This window comes from Gadus macrocephalus, chromosome 14, assembly GCF_031168955.1.
Source record: "Gadus macrocephalus chromosome 14, ASM3116895v1".
NCBI classification, from domain to species: Eukaryota; Metazoa; Chordata; class Actinopteri; order Gadiformes; family Gadidae; genus Gadus; species Gadus macrocephalus.
In genome coordinates, this window is record NC_082395.1 from 14,633,109 (window position 1) to 14,650,876 (window position 17,768).

General features: G+C 42.0%; 2 protein-coding genes across 5 annotated transcripts in view; both read right to left on the reverse strand.

Annotated features, from left to right (window-relative positions):
• Window positions 1-245: 245 nt before the first annotated feature.
• On the reverse strand, window positions 246-3,473 carry LOC132472220 (small ribosomal subunit protein eS17). Its single transcript, XM_060071723.1, has 5 exons — window positions 3,340-3,473; window positions 2,669-2,820; window positions 1,364-1,469; window positions 593-658; window positions 246-365 (listed from the first exon to the last, which is right to left on the reverse strand). Exons 1-5 carry the CDS (start codon window positions 3,340-3,342, stop codon window positions 288-290), a joined length of 405 nt encoding a protein of 134 aa, XP_059927706.1. The 5' UTR covers window positions 3,343-3,473; the 3' UTR covers window positions 246-287.
• A 1,272-nt stretch (window positions 3,474-4,745) lies between these two features.
• csnk1g1 (casein kinase 1, gamma 1) overlaps window positions 4,746-17,768 on the reverse strand; it is a 29,937-nt gene continuing 16,914 nt past the window's right edge. Inside the window, exons 5-14 of one of the 4 annotated variants that reach the window (XM_060071718.1) lie at window positions 15,632-15,783; window positions 15,234-15,468; window positions 15,003-15,088; window positions 14,517-14,601; window positions 14,215-14,363; window positions 14,019-14,126; window positions 13,086-13,202; window positions 11,091-11,197; window positions 8,248-8,271; window positions 4,746-7,764 (exon numbers count right to left, since the gene is read on the reverse strand). In XM_060071718.1, the coding sequence (XP_059927701.1) occupies window positions 7,710-7,764; window positions 8,248-8,271; window positions 11,091-11,197; window positions 13,086-13,202; window positions 14,019-14,126; window positions 14,215-14,363; window positions 14,517-14,601; window positions 15,003-15,088; window positions 15,234-15,468; window positions 15,632-15,783 (1,118 nt within the window). In that variant the 3' untranslated portion in view covers window positions 4,746-7,709. The remainder of the gene's footprint in view (window positions 7,765-8,247; window positions 8,272-11,090; window positions 11,198-13,085; window positions 13,203-14,018; window positions 14,127-14,214; window positions 14,364-14,516; window positions 14,602-15,002; window positions 15,089-15,233; window positions 15,469-15,631; window positions 15,784-17,768) is intronic. The other 3 variants (XM_060071721.1, XM_060071719.1, XM_060071722.1) reach the window with 3 other exon arrangements.

Here is a 17,768-nt window from a genome sequence, read left to right on the forward strand (position 1 = left end):
ATCCATATCTATCCAGGGGCATAACCCTGATTACCAACCTCGGCATGCTTCTTGCGAATGAAGCCATACTCCCACGGTGAGACGAGAACACCGGGGAAGAGGCTACCTCGTTCTGCAGTGCTCTGGTGGCGTTCGACTTTGATATTTTTTTTTTATCCAATTGATAATTAAAATTTCCATTTAATGGAAAACCTATCAATTTATAACCTTCCTTTATTGCAAGAGCAGACGACAGATGTGCAAAAGAGTTTTCATTTGTCTTTATTTGAAGGAATAGGGTACATTTTCTAGACTCCTCGTGGCGTTTTGAAGTTCATTCCAACAGTTGGCTGGGTAACTTGAAGGTTGGAAAGTCCACCGAAATCCTGAAACACATGCTTTAGTTAAATTACCTGCAGATCATGGTTCTCCATACAAATGAATGGTCTTAATATTCAGCATTGCATACCCTTCTCTACGTGCACTGATTAATATCAAACATCAATCAGGCAAGGCTTATACAGTCCATTAGTGCCATTGGTTTGGAGGAGGAAAAGGACATCATGAGGCATTATGAGCCAAACCAATCCTTAACTACATGTTTGAGACTCACCAGCATCTTGAGCATCTCCTTGGTGTCAGGATCGACCTCAATGAGCTCCTGGTCCAGAGCGGAAACCTAGGGACCACAACCACAGTTAGCTTGGGCAACGCACATGAAATACAACTGCATGTTCAGCATCAGGAACCTTTGGCTTAAACTCAAATAATGAAGCATTTGTTGACAAAGATGTGAAGACTATAGGTTTTCTTTTATTGGACCGAATCAGTATAGTGAAACAACGATGGGGTAGCAGGCATCAGCCAAACACCATTATGCATTAGTTTGTTTGTCCAAAATCACCCATTGTCTTATGAGGTACAGTTATTTATTTTTTAATTATCAATATCTTTTACAGATGATGTATTAAGCAACTACTTTAAAGGGTCAGGGGCTGGTTTAACGCATTAAGCCTGCCATTAGAATAGAGCGAAAGAGATCCAAAAATGTACTTTCCAGTAATAAAAACTTTACTTTCCAAGTTGTATCAAATAATTGGTATGGCCATTTGATTCTTTCTTCCAAATTCAAAAGCCGTTTGTTTAAATACTTCTACCAAAACATGACATTGCGAAGTGATAAACCTGTAATCCCTGGCACATTTTGTAAACAAAATCTTATAACGGATTATAATATTACTTCCCAGATTTAAGGGAAGTTAATATTTAAAAACAATCTCAGTACCAGTGTTCAATCGGGTCCTTTAAACCTGACTACACTACTGGTACCAATACATATCTCCATGGGGCGGCAACAAGAGCCAAGGCTGCAGTCTGTACTGACCTCTGGGACGTAGTTGTCCCTTCTTTCCCTCTCATCTTCCTGCAGCTTGATGGAGATTCCTCTGACCGGGCCCCTCTGGATACGTTTCATCAAATGGGTCACAAAGCTGGGGGAAGAAAACGACACATTAGACCTTGAACCCATTCCGAGTTCTTAGCACAACCATGGACAGGGTTCCTGCAGGTTTCAACAAGCTACATTTAAGACTCAGGACTATTATGCATGCATATGAAGACCCATTACACCTCCATTCTGGCAAAAAAGTATAGAGTTTTAGACTTCTAAAACATTGTGAAAACAGGTAACCATATTTCTTAAACCAGCTGAGGTCCAAGTGTTGTTATCACACAAACCAAGTGCATTAAGGTAGTCTGTGCTATTGGACCACCTGTAGAAGCCCTTATAATACTTTTGTATTGGAGGGAGTGATCGATCCAGCTTGTGACTTTTTCTTCCTTTTAAGTAAGATTACAAATAATAAATATAATCAAAGAGTTGTAGATGCATTTAATGTAGTATTCTGTAAGACATACCTATCTACAACAGTCACGAGATACGAAAACATAAAGTATGTTAGCTTTATGCACCAAGTGCAGCGCTGTTCTCAAGCCAGATCTAGTTGCATTTACTCATAGTAAATTAAATTTACGTTAACAGTAGCAAGTAGCAATTTCTTTGACGAGGAGACACCACTACCCCCGGCGACACACTAGCTGGGTGTGCTCAAGATACATTTGTACCCGTTTGCATTCCTGTTTATTGGTTGAATAATCCAATACATTTTAAAGACCTGTCACAATCAAATTCAAGACATTTAAGGCCTACTATTCAAATTATTCGATTTTAAGCTATATGGATCTTCGGAAACCCTGCAAGGAAATCACAACCAAGTTGAAATACGTAGTAAGACTAGCCACTTCCACAGTTTACAAAACAAGGTAGAATGCAAAACAAACTAGATTAGAGTCATTTGACGGAAGTGTGATAGAACATCATAACATGTTGCTACAGTCGTTTAAAACGACCCTGTATATTATGAGTAACTTAATATACAAATACTGCGGCTGCCAACATAAACTCACCCATGCCTTCAATATCATGAGCTTCTGGAGACCTAGAGTACGTTAGACTCAACCATTGCATCCCTTTTCCATACAAAACTATAAAGACCACGTAAGGGACCCCGTCTACAGGACCCGTCCCTTGGAAACTGTCAGAAACTGACAGTCCATACCCGATAGCAAAACACCGGACAGGCACACATCTGAGATAACGAATTGAACAACAAAGACGGTGCCAATTTACCCAGCAATTTTGTTGCGTAGAGGCTTGCTGGGGATAATGGCGATTTCCTCGCAGACCCTTTTGTTGGTGTGGAAGTCATTGCCCAGCCGGGTGTAGTACTTCTCAATGATGACCCTGGCGGCCTTCTTGACGGTCTTGGTCCTGACTCGGCCCTAGAGAGGACATCAATGATATAAATACATGAATTCCAAGTAAATTGCAACATTAAGGACACAGTAACCGCGTTATTCGGCTTGTAATGTTGGTTAATTTCACTAGATTTTGTCTGAGTACGTTACACCTAGGTACGATTTAGCGACGTACAGAAAACTACCGATTAAGAATATAGAAACATTTAATGTAATTGTTTATTAGCAAATCGAATAACCCTGCGGAAGTTTCGGCAACAATGTATTTAACTATACAAGGACAATCGGAACACCAAGATCACTAGCTTAAATGCTAGAACTCCAGCGCATTGCTTCATTGGTTGCTAGCCCATTCCCACTGCTCACCACCGAGCTAAATGTTAGGTTTTCACAAGACTGATTAAGTATAGGAACATCACTAATGCAGATTTTTGATTGTAAAAATATTTTTTGTCTAGTTCATTGAGTGTATACGTTTGTTTAAGTGAGGAAAGATGAGGATTGAGAAGGATTGTAAAGTGGAGATATTGAAAAGATACCCACCATGTTGAATCGGACTGGTGAAAGAGAACACGGGAAGTTATTACCGGAAGTTTATAGCTGGAAATGAAGCACGTCACCAAATACAACAGCACTGTCTAGTGGTGGGTGTCGGCATGCCATACAGCCACGGTTTACTGAGTAATTCAAGACATGGGTTTTAATGGAAAAAGACGAACGAAAGATAAAACAAGCTTATTATAGATCAAATCTTACCGTAATCGCAAACATAAATCGAATGAAGGCAAAGCCATAAAAGTGAAGATATATTTTTATTTTGCATAAAAAAGGGTGCAAACTTGAGTTCCCCTATATTTTAAGCGGTTAAAAAGTGATTTGTGAGGTCCATTATTGACAGACTCCAAAAATCTTAGATAAGAACCGTTTAACCTTCCTGCAAATTAAAAACAATATACCATAATTCAAATAAAATTGGGTCCTTCATTCTAGAAGCCCTTGAACTCATTCGGACACATTTTTGAAGTGACATTCATATTTGAACACTATTTACACTTCGAAGATTTCTCTTAAATCGTAGCCTTGGAAAATTCTGTCAGGGAAGGTTGGGATAAACTCTAGATGCTGTACAATTCAGTTTTCCACAGAGGGAGGAGGGGTCAAAGAAGAACACAATTTATATGCTGGAATTCCACAGAAATTAAAAGACTACAACAGTGAACTCTGTACAATATTACAAATAAATCACAATATTGCAGTAATCTCCCTTAATATTCCCTCCAAAAATATACAGTAAATCAAGGACGGCTCTACAGTACAGCAACATAGCAAAGAATGGAAGAAGAAGCCCACGAGATACCCAACGCCACTGTGACCCATGGCACCACTCTTCTGGACTACAACACCCTCATGACAAACGTGGGAATGTGGGTTGCGCAAAACCAAAGTGAAGCTTAAACGACGAGCACAGACAGACAAACTGCCATAAGAGTAAGCTACAATATCTAAGGAGCGGGACCTGATGTGCAGTGTGGGCCGTGAAGACGACGTGAAGTTAATTTACATAAAAGGGCCGGAAGCCCTTGCACTTAGCGGATCTAACCAATAGCCGTAGTTATTTATTATAAAGCTCACTGTAGAGGCAAGTCCCCCAGACAAGCCATGCAGATATAAACTATGCAGAGTAGTCAGTCTGGATGAGGCTGCAAGGAAACATGTAAATACATCATCATAGTAATATACCAACCATTGCTGCCAGTCATGTTAAGCGACTATAGGCAATGCACGGTTTTTAAGTTGTGAGATCCTGGTTGCAAAGAGCAACAGCCGAACTCCTTAAAGTCGAGTTGCTTTGGTGTTATGTAAATGAATGGGCATTAAGATAAAATGTTGGATAAAAATGCAATTTCGTCTGACCTTATTTAATCCTTTAACATGTTACAACAGTTGGGAACATTTAAAATCACTTTATTGTATGCATTTTAAAACAGAAAAATAGGACACAATGTGGAATGCAGTGATTATTAAAGAAAAAAAGAAAAACATTCAACTTCATATTTTCCTGGCACAGGTAGAAAGGCATGGGCTTAGTAGTCTTGCGCATGGCATTATGGGAGATCAAGGAAACGCTGAAGGTTATCGTCTGGATTTCTTTACATCTATCTCTTTACAAGAATCTGATAAAACAAAAAAAACTCTGGTGAACAGGGGCTTTGAATGGGAAAATTTCACCGTTAAATATGATGTATAGGACCTTTATCTTCGCTTGCTTGACACATTGATGCATTGTGCTGTGATGAAAAAGAGGGTTTTGCCCATCCAGAGACTTTCACTATCATAAATTTGACTTGACCAACAGCCCGCTATGTTTTCAGACTGAGCTTAAGTTCAATCAACTACAGGTTTGAAACTAAAGCCAGCACTGCAACAGAAAAGAAAAGAAAAAGGGCCAATATACGGTTCATTCAACTCATTCACCCCTCTTATACAGGATCCTAGAGGTGAGACTATGTTACCATCGTCCCCCGTAACCAACAGTTAAGAGGCACCAAGGAATGAATACCTGCCATTCAAATAGCCTATTCCTCCAATGCCTCCCAATGCTTTCTCTTGATTCACCAATCTGATTCAAAACTAGAACAAAACAAACTCCCATAAGATATTCAAGTAATTTCAAATAACACAATAACTTAGACCTCACCCCCAGAGGGAGTGAAAAAATAACGCCACACCCAGAGCTTTACAGTGTTAATATACACGTTACAAAATGAGACCCATTCTACTGACTCAGTGGGACAGATTGCACCATCCGGAGATTTCACATCAAAGATGTGAGGATGAGAATGTGCTGCGGCTGCCCACTGTGAACCTTGCACGTAGTAAGTTGGTGTGCATGGGTGCAAGAGTATGGAGAGAAACATGGTAACCAAAATAATTAAACCCATGTAGGGGGCGGTTCTATAGTGAAAGTGGCCGTTATTAATAAATGTAGTGCAGCCATGTTTAATGGTACTCCCGCCCCCTTTCCCCTAAATAAAAAACATGGCTAATTTGGAAAGGAAAATAAAATGTGCATCTGAAAGTTCATATTAACAAGTAAAAAAGAAAATACAATTAAAAACGTTCAAATGGACTCCGGGAAGGTGTCAAGAGGATAGGCAAGGTGACATTGTTATACATAGTGTTTCAAGGCAGCCTTCCATGACACTTTACATTGAAGATAAAACGCTAAGAATTATATTAAAATGGCTAACACATATTCCTCCAAGTTGGTCAAGACTCTCCCTTATAAAGACCCCTGGTGGTCCATCCCCTTTTGTTTGTTTATTAACGTCAAGGAAAATTACCCGCGTTTGACTGGTGGAGGTCCAAGCCATGTAACATTGCTGCACTGGACACATGGCCCAGCCTCCTCTGTTCAGTGTTTCTGGGTTAACATAACATTCCATTTGGCATCATTACACTTGGCCCTGCTCACCTCTGTCACTGGCGAGCCACTCTGACTGCTCTATACTTATGGTGACCATGTGGCTCTTAAAACAAGGGGTTCAAACTGCAGGTCCAACTGCGAGTACTCCCTCAGCCGGTCACATTATCCCACTACTGTGTGTGTGTGTGTGTGTGTGTGTGTGTGTGTGTGTGTGTGTGTGTGTGTGTGTGTGTGTGTGTGTGTGTGTGTGTGTGTGTGTGTGTGTGTGTGTTTAAGGCATTGGACATTAGTGTAAAGAGGCGGCGATGGAAAGTACATCACACCAATGTCTCTTGTTGCACCCAAAGCAACGTTCCCACTTCAGCGTCTACTGGCGTAGACATGGTCAAAGTCCAGTTCGGTTGAGGCTCAAAAACATTGCTTCTCTCGCAGACTCTTATCCATGTCCATCTATTTTTTCCACTAACATTAGATTGGTCGGTTTTTCGTCTCTATCGGACACTGTTCATATTCCCATGCACTTCTTTTTACACTTTTATGTCTGTACATTTAATGTGTATGTTTAAGAATGGTTCGATAAAAGGTGGCAATCAAGACATACATAAGCATAAATACAATTATATTTGTTACTCCAGCCATCCTACAGTGTCCAGTTTTTCAAAAATCACAAAGCCAACAAGACTAAAACAAGGCAAAAAGTAAAAAAATAATAAAATTAAAAAAAAGCATTTCTTTTTTAAGTGACAAGACTTTTTCTTTTGGTTTTGGGAGGAGTGTTGAAAGCAGGCCATGTGCATCCCAACCGGTTCACTGGAGAGCACGGTGCTCTGCCACAAGCCCCGGGCAAAGGTACCGCTCTCTGCCTTCCCCTCAGGAGTGTTCTACAGGGTATCACAGTACACCACCACTGGGTGGACACTGCGGCAGTGACACTCATGGGTTCCACTTGTGTTTTTCATGATTACATTCAGTTCCGTGCCAAGAATGACAAAAGTAACGTTCTGCCAAACAAAAAAACAAACAAATGTCTGGGTTGGGTGCAGTTACGCCGTTTCATGAGTGCAAGAAAGGACTGTGTAAACCACAGAATGCAACAGGTAGAGTGAGAAGGAGGAGGGGCGATCCCGGCTGAAAGAGACACTTCCATTCGTTGCAATTTCAACTGGGAGAGGAGAGATGGCGTCCACGCTATACACGCGCTAGGAAAGTGCATCTCAGAGAGAAGAAGTTCTCTTTTCCTCCAGATAATCACTATACAAATAAAAAAATCCATTCTGGCCAGTTGACGACACAAACACACATACACCCCTCTCCAAACAAGGCCTCCCATCAACAGGACAAACACACACACACACACACACTTTGATTGGTCCCTCCTGGGGAAATAAATGCGATTTCAGCTCTCTCTCCCTTTGCCATTCACTTGGATCTCAAGAACTTGTGAAGGACGAGCCAGGCACGCCGAGTGCTTCAGGCCGGCAGACCATCATTTATGTCGCGGGGTGTTCTTCTTCCGTTTCCGCTTAAAGAAGCAGCAGCACCTGCAGGGGATGGGAGGGAGGGAACGTAAATAGAAAGACACAGAACGAACAAACACCCACCCTCCAACCACTCACCAATGGCTAGAATAAATGACAAGGAAATTGTATGTTACATTTGAAAAACAATCCCAAAATATCAATGTCATGGCAACTCTTGTGAGAGCATACATTGCTAAACATTTTGCAATGGGCTGCATGTGTATGCCGTTATTGAGCCTCAAATGACACTGGATGGAGGGGGAAAGGAGGAGGTGGCTACCATGGTGCATCAAATGGCAGATACAAAAAAGAACACCTGTAGACCAAGACATAGGACAACGACTTGCTAAGCGGAGGCTTGATTATTAATATGAGCAAAGCACCATGACACGCTGCCAAAAACATGTAAGGTGATGCGCACTGATTCATTGTTGCATGACCACATGGTTTATTAATGTGTCCCTGCCCCATGAGTCTGATGTGCACTAGCAGAGAGGGACTCACCACAGGTTGAGCATTTTCACGCAGCTATGGAAGACAGTGTAAAGAGAGAAAAGATAGATTAACATTACAGCAGGACCAAGATGGCGGGACAGGCCTCATTCCACCCATAAAGAGAGGAAACGGATGATGGGTATAATGAGATGAGAACTTGAGAGATCTCCTCTTGTCTAATCAGCCTCCATGAGCACATTCTCCTGCTCATTTCATTCATATTCAAGTCCACCACATTATATTAAGAAACGCATTTCAGGTGTGCAAACTGTTGATGGCCAAAAAAGGTGCAATCTTCTAAACAAACTCTGTTTAAGTGACACACAATAGCCTGCTAGTGATGTCAAGACCTACTTTATGAAGCAGTGCTCACAATAAGAAAAACTCAGTTGCATCGATTAGAAATTGAAAGTATTTTTTCTAACAATGTTTAGTCACATTAAACACCACGGCACGGGTCAGATAGAGATGGAGAACATATCACGTTCAGGTCAACGGAGAAGCACAAGATCCAACTAAAACAGATTTTTGGTTTTAAACGTGGTAATTTGTCTTATGTGATTGGCAACCGTTATCTATACCTTTTTGTCACTGACTGAGATAAGTCCCAAATTCAGAAAAAAAAAAAAGTGTACAAATAAAAAGAGGCATGTATTTGCCATTTACCCAAAAGTCAGCGTTCTTTTTGTTACGTGAACCGTGTGCTCCGTCTCTACTATAGTAAACCGCTACCTGTGTGGATGGTGGAGCTCCGTCTGCGCAGCGATTTAGTACCCGCGTCCGAGTGAAGTTTAGGCTTATAACGCTCATACAACGACGTTACTAAAAAAGTATTAACGTTTTCGTGGGTCGTTACCATGGCGATAACACGCCCCTCTTTCCTCTAACTCTCAATCGAGAAACACTTTTTGAAATGTGTTCAAATTCCAGATAAAATCGTAGATTCAGTAACTCTTAAAGTTGACAAGCTTACCTTATCACCCAAATAATTACTTGTATAAAACAGGCTGCTCAGTGTCTGCATGCTCCCTTGAAGTGGAGCTTGCAGTTTGCGCGGTCAAACGAGCGGCAAGAGACGGCCTATAAACAGCAGCGGAGTTTAGCAGACAGAGGGGGAAATCATGACCCGCCCTACTCTACCTCTCATTGGCTAGTACTCGTTGATAACTTGGATGAGGCATGAACCGTGAAAGTTTGCACCCCTGACATTTGAAAGTGCCATGGAAAAGAGACCCAATACAACACCAAAAAACATGGAAAAGGACCCGCCTGTTTGGTAGTTTAACTCACCAGCTCAACATAAACAACAACATGCTGATGAAGAACTAGCAGTCTCCGGAGTGGAGTTGTGTGGGTAAACTGGTGGAAGGGTTGGGGGGAATCTTAAACAAAATGCATTATATCTTGCCTCATCACCAAGGACACCTGGCATTGTGTAGCACAATACTAAGGGATTGGATTTTGCACTTTGTGCTGTGGACCTGGAGCATTAACCTCAGTGGGCTGGTAAAGGTATCAGAGTGGCTGGCCATTTAAAATGCCAATCATCATATCAAACAACCATGTGAATGAGGAGCAGTGCAGGGGAGAGGCCGTCCTTCAGGAAGGACCTGGACATGGACAAAGTCTAAAGGGAAAGGCACTTTGGGGGACCGTTTGTGAGGCAATGGCGTCCGAACCAGAGGGGGAAACGATTTGGGGCTAGTAGGAAATTAGATGCTTGCACGCACGATTTCATCTAGATATAAATGGAGAGAAAACCACTAATGCCCATTTGAAAAATTATTTATGGAACCTCTGATGCACCCAATATAATGGATTTGATTAATTGTGGCAGAGAAAATAATTAACAGTAATAAAGAAAACAGCTACTGAACCAAATGAAAATGGAGGGAAGAGCTTATTTTAGATGCCAAATATGAAATGGCTTTCAGAAAACATATGGTTCAGAGTTAATAATAGATGATCACACATTGATTATAGAACCAGATAACGTCAGGAAGTAAAAAGGCTGTTTGGGATGACATTTGTTATGTTTATGCAGACGTCATGCATCACGTCAATAAAGTCAACTTATTATTAAAACAAGAGGAGAAAAAAAAGATACTTGTTCTTTTCTAAGCCTTAAAGGACAATTCCGGTATTTTGAACATTGAGCCCATTTTCTGGTTTGTCTAGGATAAAATAGAGTGGTTGACGCCAACATTTTGACCATTGGTTCTGTTTCGGGTATTTGCCTAATTTCGAATCGCCCCTGCCTGCTTTACAATTGCTGGCTATGGGCATTCACAAACCTGTCCTTAAAACAACCCTAAACATTCGTTTTCAGAAATGTGCAACTCGCCGAGTGGTTAGTGGTGTTTGTTGATGTTCCAAATCAAGTATCGTAGCGAATAACAGTTTTAGTTGTGTTTTATTTGGCATTTTCTAAATCCATTGATTTCGGTTGGAAGACTCATTGCTCCTTGACCGGAATCGGAAAGGGGAGCTGGTCTTTTACCTCCGTTAAAGCCCTAATGTTGGGACAGAGAACGGAGCGAGAAAACTACAACTACAACCCCTTTCTGTTTTTTGTTTTTTTTAACGGGCATTTTGTGAATGCCTGTAGCCAGCCATTGTGTAGCAGGCAGGGGCGATTTGAAATGAGCCAAATAAATATAAATATAAGCCTCAACATTATTGGACGCAAGTTAAATGCCTCCAAATGACCACAATAACTAAGAAAAGCCTAAAAATAGCACATTACAATTATTACTGAATGAAAGCTGGTAAAGATTACTGCCACAACTCCAAAGCATAATGCAGGCAAAGCGCGGTCACTATAAAGCGAGCAGGAACCAAATGATGCATACTTTGCCTCATCCACCACCTCCACCTCTGCCTGAGCCGTGATTGGTGCATTGGAGTGGGCAGTCATAGGGTCATCTGGATTCAGCTCCCCATTGGTCGAGCTGACAACCTGTGGTATAGAGAGCCAATGCTACAAATTAAGCAAACAACACGTCACATTCGCCTAATGAGGAAACACAATGATGGTTGAGCTGAAGGCCCACTGATGAAAGCCTTTGCAATTCCCTTTGATGAATGTTACGAACTGGGTGTCGGTGACAACCTTCCCCGGAAAATCACAAGCTGCGCACACATCACAAAAACAGAGATTGCCACAGGTTGTATCAGCGATGTTGGGTAACGTCACTTCTGTTGATATTTGAAGCGAGATCCCAAACAAACAGAGCCAGCATCCAGTAAAAATTGTCAAGAACGCAGCACAAAACCCAACAACACCCACCCCTGTCTGTGATTGGTTGAAATATTATTTATTTTGGTTTTAGAGTGGTTGGTAGTACCATTTGTATTTGTGTACGATTTCGGAGCATAGGCTGCCTACAGATGTTTTTTGGACGGCCTGCTTATGTGGTGGGCAGATAGTGGATCGTGAGGAAAGATCAGATGAATGTGATAATCTATGTATCGGCCTAGAAGCGCTGATGCAATCTTTACACATTACCTATAATGTAGACATGCACCCAATTCAAAGAGTCCGAACCCATAACACTGTTAGAAGGTCATTTTAAAGTTCCTAAACGTTATTTTGGAACCCAGAAGTTGCATTTGTTTGCATTTGACTGACTGTCATTACCATTCACGTCAAACAGATGCAAATCAAAGATGGGAAAAGGAAATGCAAAAAAGCTTAAGTATTATTTTCTCCTTTACATTGAAAAAAATGTTTCAATTAACTACCCCCCCCCTCCTAAACAAGAAATTAAAACGAAATGACAAATCTTGTAATGAAGTTTTAGCAGGCAACAAGCCAGCTAAGCAGAGTAGACTTGTCATGCATGTTGATTCTCCATCTCCCAAAGACTTGAAAACATGCACTGAATAAATAAACAAATGCATCTTGCCCATCCAGCAACTAGACTTTCAGATCCCAAAAGGCAATGAGAAATGGCCCCTGTGACAGGATCCCACAACAGTGTGGCTGCATGTAAACAATGCGATACTAAATGTGGTTTGAGGTAGGCGGGTGTTCAACGCCATGGAGTGCTACTGTGCCCTGCGAGTGTTGTGGGTGGACGTGCCTGCAGGAAGGTCTCTGGAAAGGAAGATATATGGTTGCAGATTTGCCTTCCATGTAGAAACCAAAATAGCTGGACCATATACTCCATCTTCCAACCCGTCTTAATATTCCTATCGTCCCCTTACACACACACTTAGTCCAATTTCACTCAAAATTTGATTTTCTTGCCCCTTTCTCAAGACAAAATCAGCTTGGAGAAGTAATCCCTGGGTGGATCTAGCAGTGGGTGGATAGGCTTCTTGAGGAACTCATAATTGAGTTGGCTTCAGTGAATTAGTGAATGAACTAACTAATTCAGTGAATTAGTTAGTTAATGAGTTCATTAACATCCTGTTAGGCACAGTCAATTGTTAATTAGTTCACTCATGGCATACTATTGACACTTTGTTTTAGCTACACATGAATTCCTGTATGGCTAACATCTCGGCTGCTGACCCTCACTACACCTCAGAGTCAGAGCTCAGTCTTGGGGGCTGAAGAGCTTTCCTGTCTAGTGACCAAGTTAAAGACTGACTCCATGTAATTACGCTGGTCTAATGAATGCTACCGCGATTTGATGTATTAAACACCTTCTCCTTTCCGCCATCCCTGTTGCTTTGATTTTAATTGCTGGGGTACCGAACGGCTGGAAGTGCGGGTAGAAAAACCCGACGTGGACCAAGGACCTATGAGACGGTTGTGCCTGGATGAGGGGAGTGGCCGGACAGAAGGGCCTGAAGGAGAGCTTCCTGTGGGCGCCGCCGGTTGAGTGATGGTAGTGTACCTGCACTGAGCCCCCGTGCCTGTCCGCGGCCAGGTGAGAAGTCAGGTAGGAGGAGGCGGAGTTTGCCTGGCGACTGGGCTGCACCTCCCATGCTCCTCGCCGGTCCGAGGCGGCCGTCTGCGCAGTGGTTGGAGGGGGGGCCGGGGCGCAGCGAGGGGCAGGGGGGGCGGCGGCGGAGCAGGTTTCCATGTAAGATGAGTGGGTGGGCGTGCAAAGGCCGGTGGTCATGCAGAAGCAGCACGTGATATGAAAAAAATATATGAAAAAAGTAAAAGTAAACCCAAAAAAAGGAAGCACTAAAAATCTAAGCAAGGCTCAAGCCAGGGAGCTGGACCGATAACAGAAGAATGGTCCTAACCATGCACTTTGATATGTCCACCTGGGTTGTATTTTTTGACCACAGTGCTGCTGCTATTGACCAGCAGGAGGCAATGGCAGTGAATGGAAAAAATAGCTACTTAATATTATATATAATAAATAAAGCACTACCAGGCTGCTCCCCTGACATCCGCTTTTATACTATAGGCCTAGTATTTCTTTAAATCAATCGCTGCATGTATGAACAAACTGCTGTCCATAGCCATGTATAACTCGACAGACTGCATCTGTGCTTTACTATATTTATGTTTTTAGACTCCAAGCAGGCCAGAAAGAGAACGTATTTCTGTCAAGAGTTAAATCTAATTCATTGTATAAATTAGCCCAAACTTCTCTCTTTCTATCCTGTGGCATTGTATTTTGTATGTAGATGTTTCATTTGTTTATATATGGCATATATAATTTCACCCCTACTATTTTAAAGTTTGTTTTATCTGATACGTTATGCATTTTATTGCTAAATAGACACGGTCACAAAAATGCCACAATCAAAGGTGACACATTGGACACAGTTGCCAAGAGATGGGACAGTTGGACCCAATGGGAGTACGGTACCTGGTTCCTCAGAGGCTGATGCTGTGAAGGCCGGTCCCTGTGGGCATGGCTCTCTCTCGTAATGGCAGACGCTCCGGAGTCTATGTGCACAGAACCTACGGGAGTGGGCTTCACAGCAGACAAACACACAGATCAATCACTGTTAGAGGACAGCAATGAGACAAGACACCTCAGTCCCCTTAGGAGAGGAACTTACTATTTGCCTGCCAACCCAGTCATAGGTGTAATCAAAGGTGTATCCTTTCCGCTCAAACAGCTCAGTAAAAAGTGTCCTCAGGTATTCGTAGTCTGGCTTCTCAAAGAAGTCCAGCCGCCTCACATAACGCAGGTAGGTGGCCATCTCCTCTGAAACCCAAGGAGATTCCAATTTGAGAAGTCTTTTCATTGGTTCATAAACAAAAAGGCACATACAGGAGTATGTGGCGTCATTTAGCGAAACATTTGAAAAAAAAAACATTGATCTTGTGATGTGGCTGCCACTGCATCAAACTGGCTTACCTGGGAAGTTCTCACACAGGACCTCGATGGGAGTATTCCGCTTAGTGTCTCCGATCTTCTGGTATCGTTCTTTCAAAGTGTCCGCCTGAACGAAAAGCGGAAGATACCATTATCTCCTGAAATGCATGATTGTGATTATGTCATGTAATCCGAGTAGGGCTGGCACGAATATCTTATTTTAAAGAAAGATAATCATTTGATTTTCTGACTGAATATCACGTTTTTATCAAGTGATAATTTTACTTCAATTTCTACAATTTTATTTTAAAAACGCAAATCGAAAAAACAAAATATCCCATAGGACTGCAGCACGGACACCAGTGGCTTTCGGTGGCTTGTTTTTTCATTAAAAACGACAAAGCATTCGAAAATGTAATTGAGTCGAATACCTGGGCATCAGACAAATATTCAAGAATGTGGCACTACACTGAGGGTTGAAAGGTTCTCATCTATACGTGCTCACGGTTGAGGTGTTATGAAGCATACCTTTAGCCCTTGCCATGGTAAACTGCCACGGAGGAAATACATGAACATGTGACCTAAGGCCTCCAGGTCATCTCGTCGGCTTTGCTCTAATGACAGAGGAGTCAAATGAAAGAGGGGCAGAAATTAAACATGCCTCTTTGTTTAAAGAAGATCATAGAAATTAGATGATTTCAATCAAAGTTGAATTGGATAAAAACAAAAGAGAAGAACAAACCAAAAAAAAAAGCCTACCTTTTCCCAAATGTGTGTTGATGGACATGTATCTTGCGGTACCGGTTAAGCTCTTGTGCTCCCGGTATGGAATGTGTTTTTTAGTTTCAGGGTCGATGTATTCTTTGGCCAGACCAAAGTCAATGATGTGGATGATGTGGTCTTTTTTGTTCCCTTGCCGCCCGATGAGAAAGTTTTCTGGTTTGACATCTCTATAGATTAGGTTTTTAGAGTGCACATACTCCATCCGAGAGAGCTGGTGAAACAAGAGAACAGAACATATCACACCATACTTCCTCCGATGATCAAGGGGACAGATCATCTAGAACAGCGCAAATGCTTTATTGATATGTAAAAACGGAACAACAGATCCCATGCTTTTGGGGAACACGAGGAGCCTCGTGGGGTGTGGAACTCACCAGCTGTATGGCTATCATTAAGACCGTCTTAAGGGAGAAGGTCCTGTCGCAGAGGTCAAAGAGGTCCTCCAGGCTGGGGCCCAGCAGCTCCAGGACCATGGCGTTGTATTTCCCACAGGGGCCAAAGTAGAAGACCTGGGGCAGGCCCTCGGCTACAGCGGGAACAAAAGAGTCATGAGACACGCAGGAGGCCGCACAAACAATACCACATTCAAGTGTAGCTAGGGATCCACAGGAGCATGGCCTATACAGCTCGGTCGGCGCTGGTGGGGAGGAGCGGAGCTGCAGGATTCAGGAAGAAGAGATTACCTTTGACACTGAGCCAAGGCAGATGAGCTTGTTTATTGTTCCTGCCTCCTATGACAAAGGATTAAGTATGGGATGGAGTCCACTTGAACAGTAATCAAGAGATCCTTGACATATTACTCTGGAGCAAAAGCATAAGCTAGTGTTTAAGGTTGGCATACATTTTTTTGTAAAAAAAAAAAAAGCTAGCTATGTTCCAAGCGCTGTTATGTCTACTAGAGTACCCGGTCCCAACTAGTATCATCACTAGAAACCCATGGAGCTGCATGCATCTTGTGTTTATGCAACCCACCTTCTTTCTCTAAATCCCATCATCCATTTTCCTACACACCCTGACTCCAATGAACCGCTGAATCCAACGTTTATTAGTCATTAGTTCAAATCCAAGAATATTAATGTGAATTCTACACTGAGAAATTCTACCCAAGAGAGGGCTGGGGTTCCAGACACATGATTTGTTCAATATTTTACTGAATGTAAACATTCATTATGCACATCCACAAAACTGGTTCATACAACACATTTGAAGTTTCATAAACTATAATAAATGTTATATTTGAGTCAAGCTTCTGCTTTGCTGGTTAAACCTGCCTGGGGTCAGGAGGACCCGAGGAGGAGGACGCGTGGTTAGATCATGCATGGTTGATTGATTTCCCTATTTTGGAAGAATATCATTTTAGTCGTAGGAGGAGATGCAAGTAATTCAAGGAGGTTTCTTTAATATAGTTATAATTAATATAAATACGTTTTAATATATAGATAAATATATAACAGCATTGATAAGAAAACGTATAATAACTTTACATCCTTATTGATTGACTTGTGTTTCTCCCCTCTTGTGGCAGTTTAACCTTTCAAGTATACAAGTCACCTTCATGTCCGACAGACTGACAAAAAGGGCCTGAACTTCAACAATGCAGTCAGTTCATATCCTCTTTTTTCTTTTTGACCCCTTTTCGTTTTATCTGCCTGTGTTTGTTCCCTCACACCACCCACTGCCATCACCACTCAATCCCTGAGGAAGGGGAAGGTGGGGGAAGCTTCACTGGCACCACCATTACCACACAGCTAAAAATGTTACAGACTGGGATCTTTGAGGAAACGGAGGAAGGAGAAGAATAAAGTAATTCAGTGGTGACCAAGACAACCGACTTCCAGTAAACCTGACTGAACAGCAGCAGTAGTCACGTTTCACTAGCCACTAGCCATCACTAGCCTGAAAAATCACTAACTTAAGCCTACTTGTCCCGCAAAATGTAATGGCTAGCTTTACAAAGAGGCATTATGTTAGGATAAACATAGATATCACTCATAGCAATATAATGGGTCTGCTCTTTTATTTACCAGGGCATGGGTAGAAGAATAAATTGTGAAGATAAGTCCGGGCCGGCCCTGGTACATATAGGAAGTGTTGGAATTAAGTTTTCAAAAAGTTTAATGTCTCTTTCCTGGTTGTTCCGACAGTCAGAACTTCTTTGCAGATGACGTAAATAGGCAGCAGACTTTGTGCGTGTGCATACAACAATGATGAATTGTTACTTTTAAATGCTGTCAGGGACAATATAGAATACAGAATAAAACCACTATGCCACTTGCTTGCCCAGCGTTAGACCTGGTAGATGTCAATCAACAGCTCATACCATATTACTGCCCCACAAGGTAAATCATGGAAATCTCTGAAAACATCTTGCCACTCGACGCTTTGATTTGCTGATGTTGACAGACAAAATAAAAAACGGACAAAAACCCGACAACCAGTGTGTTAAGTAGGCTATATACCACCCGGCAGCGATCACCAACTGAAGTGATCGAACGTATATATTAACGCAAT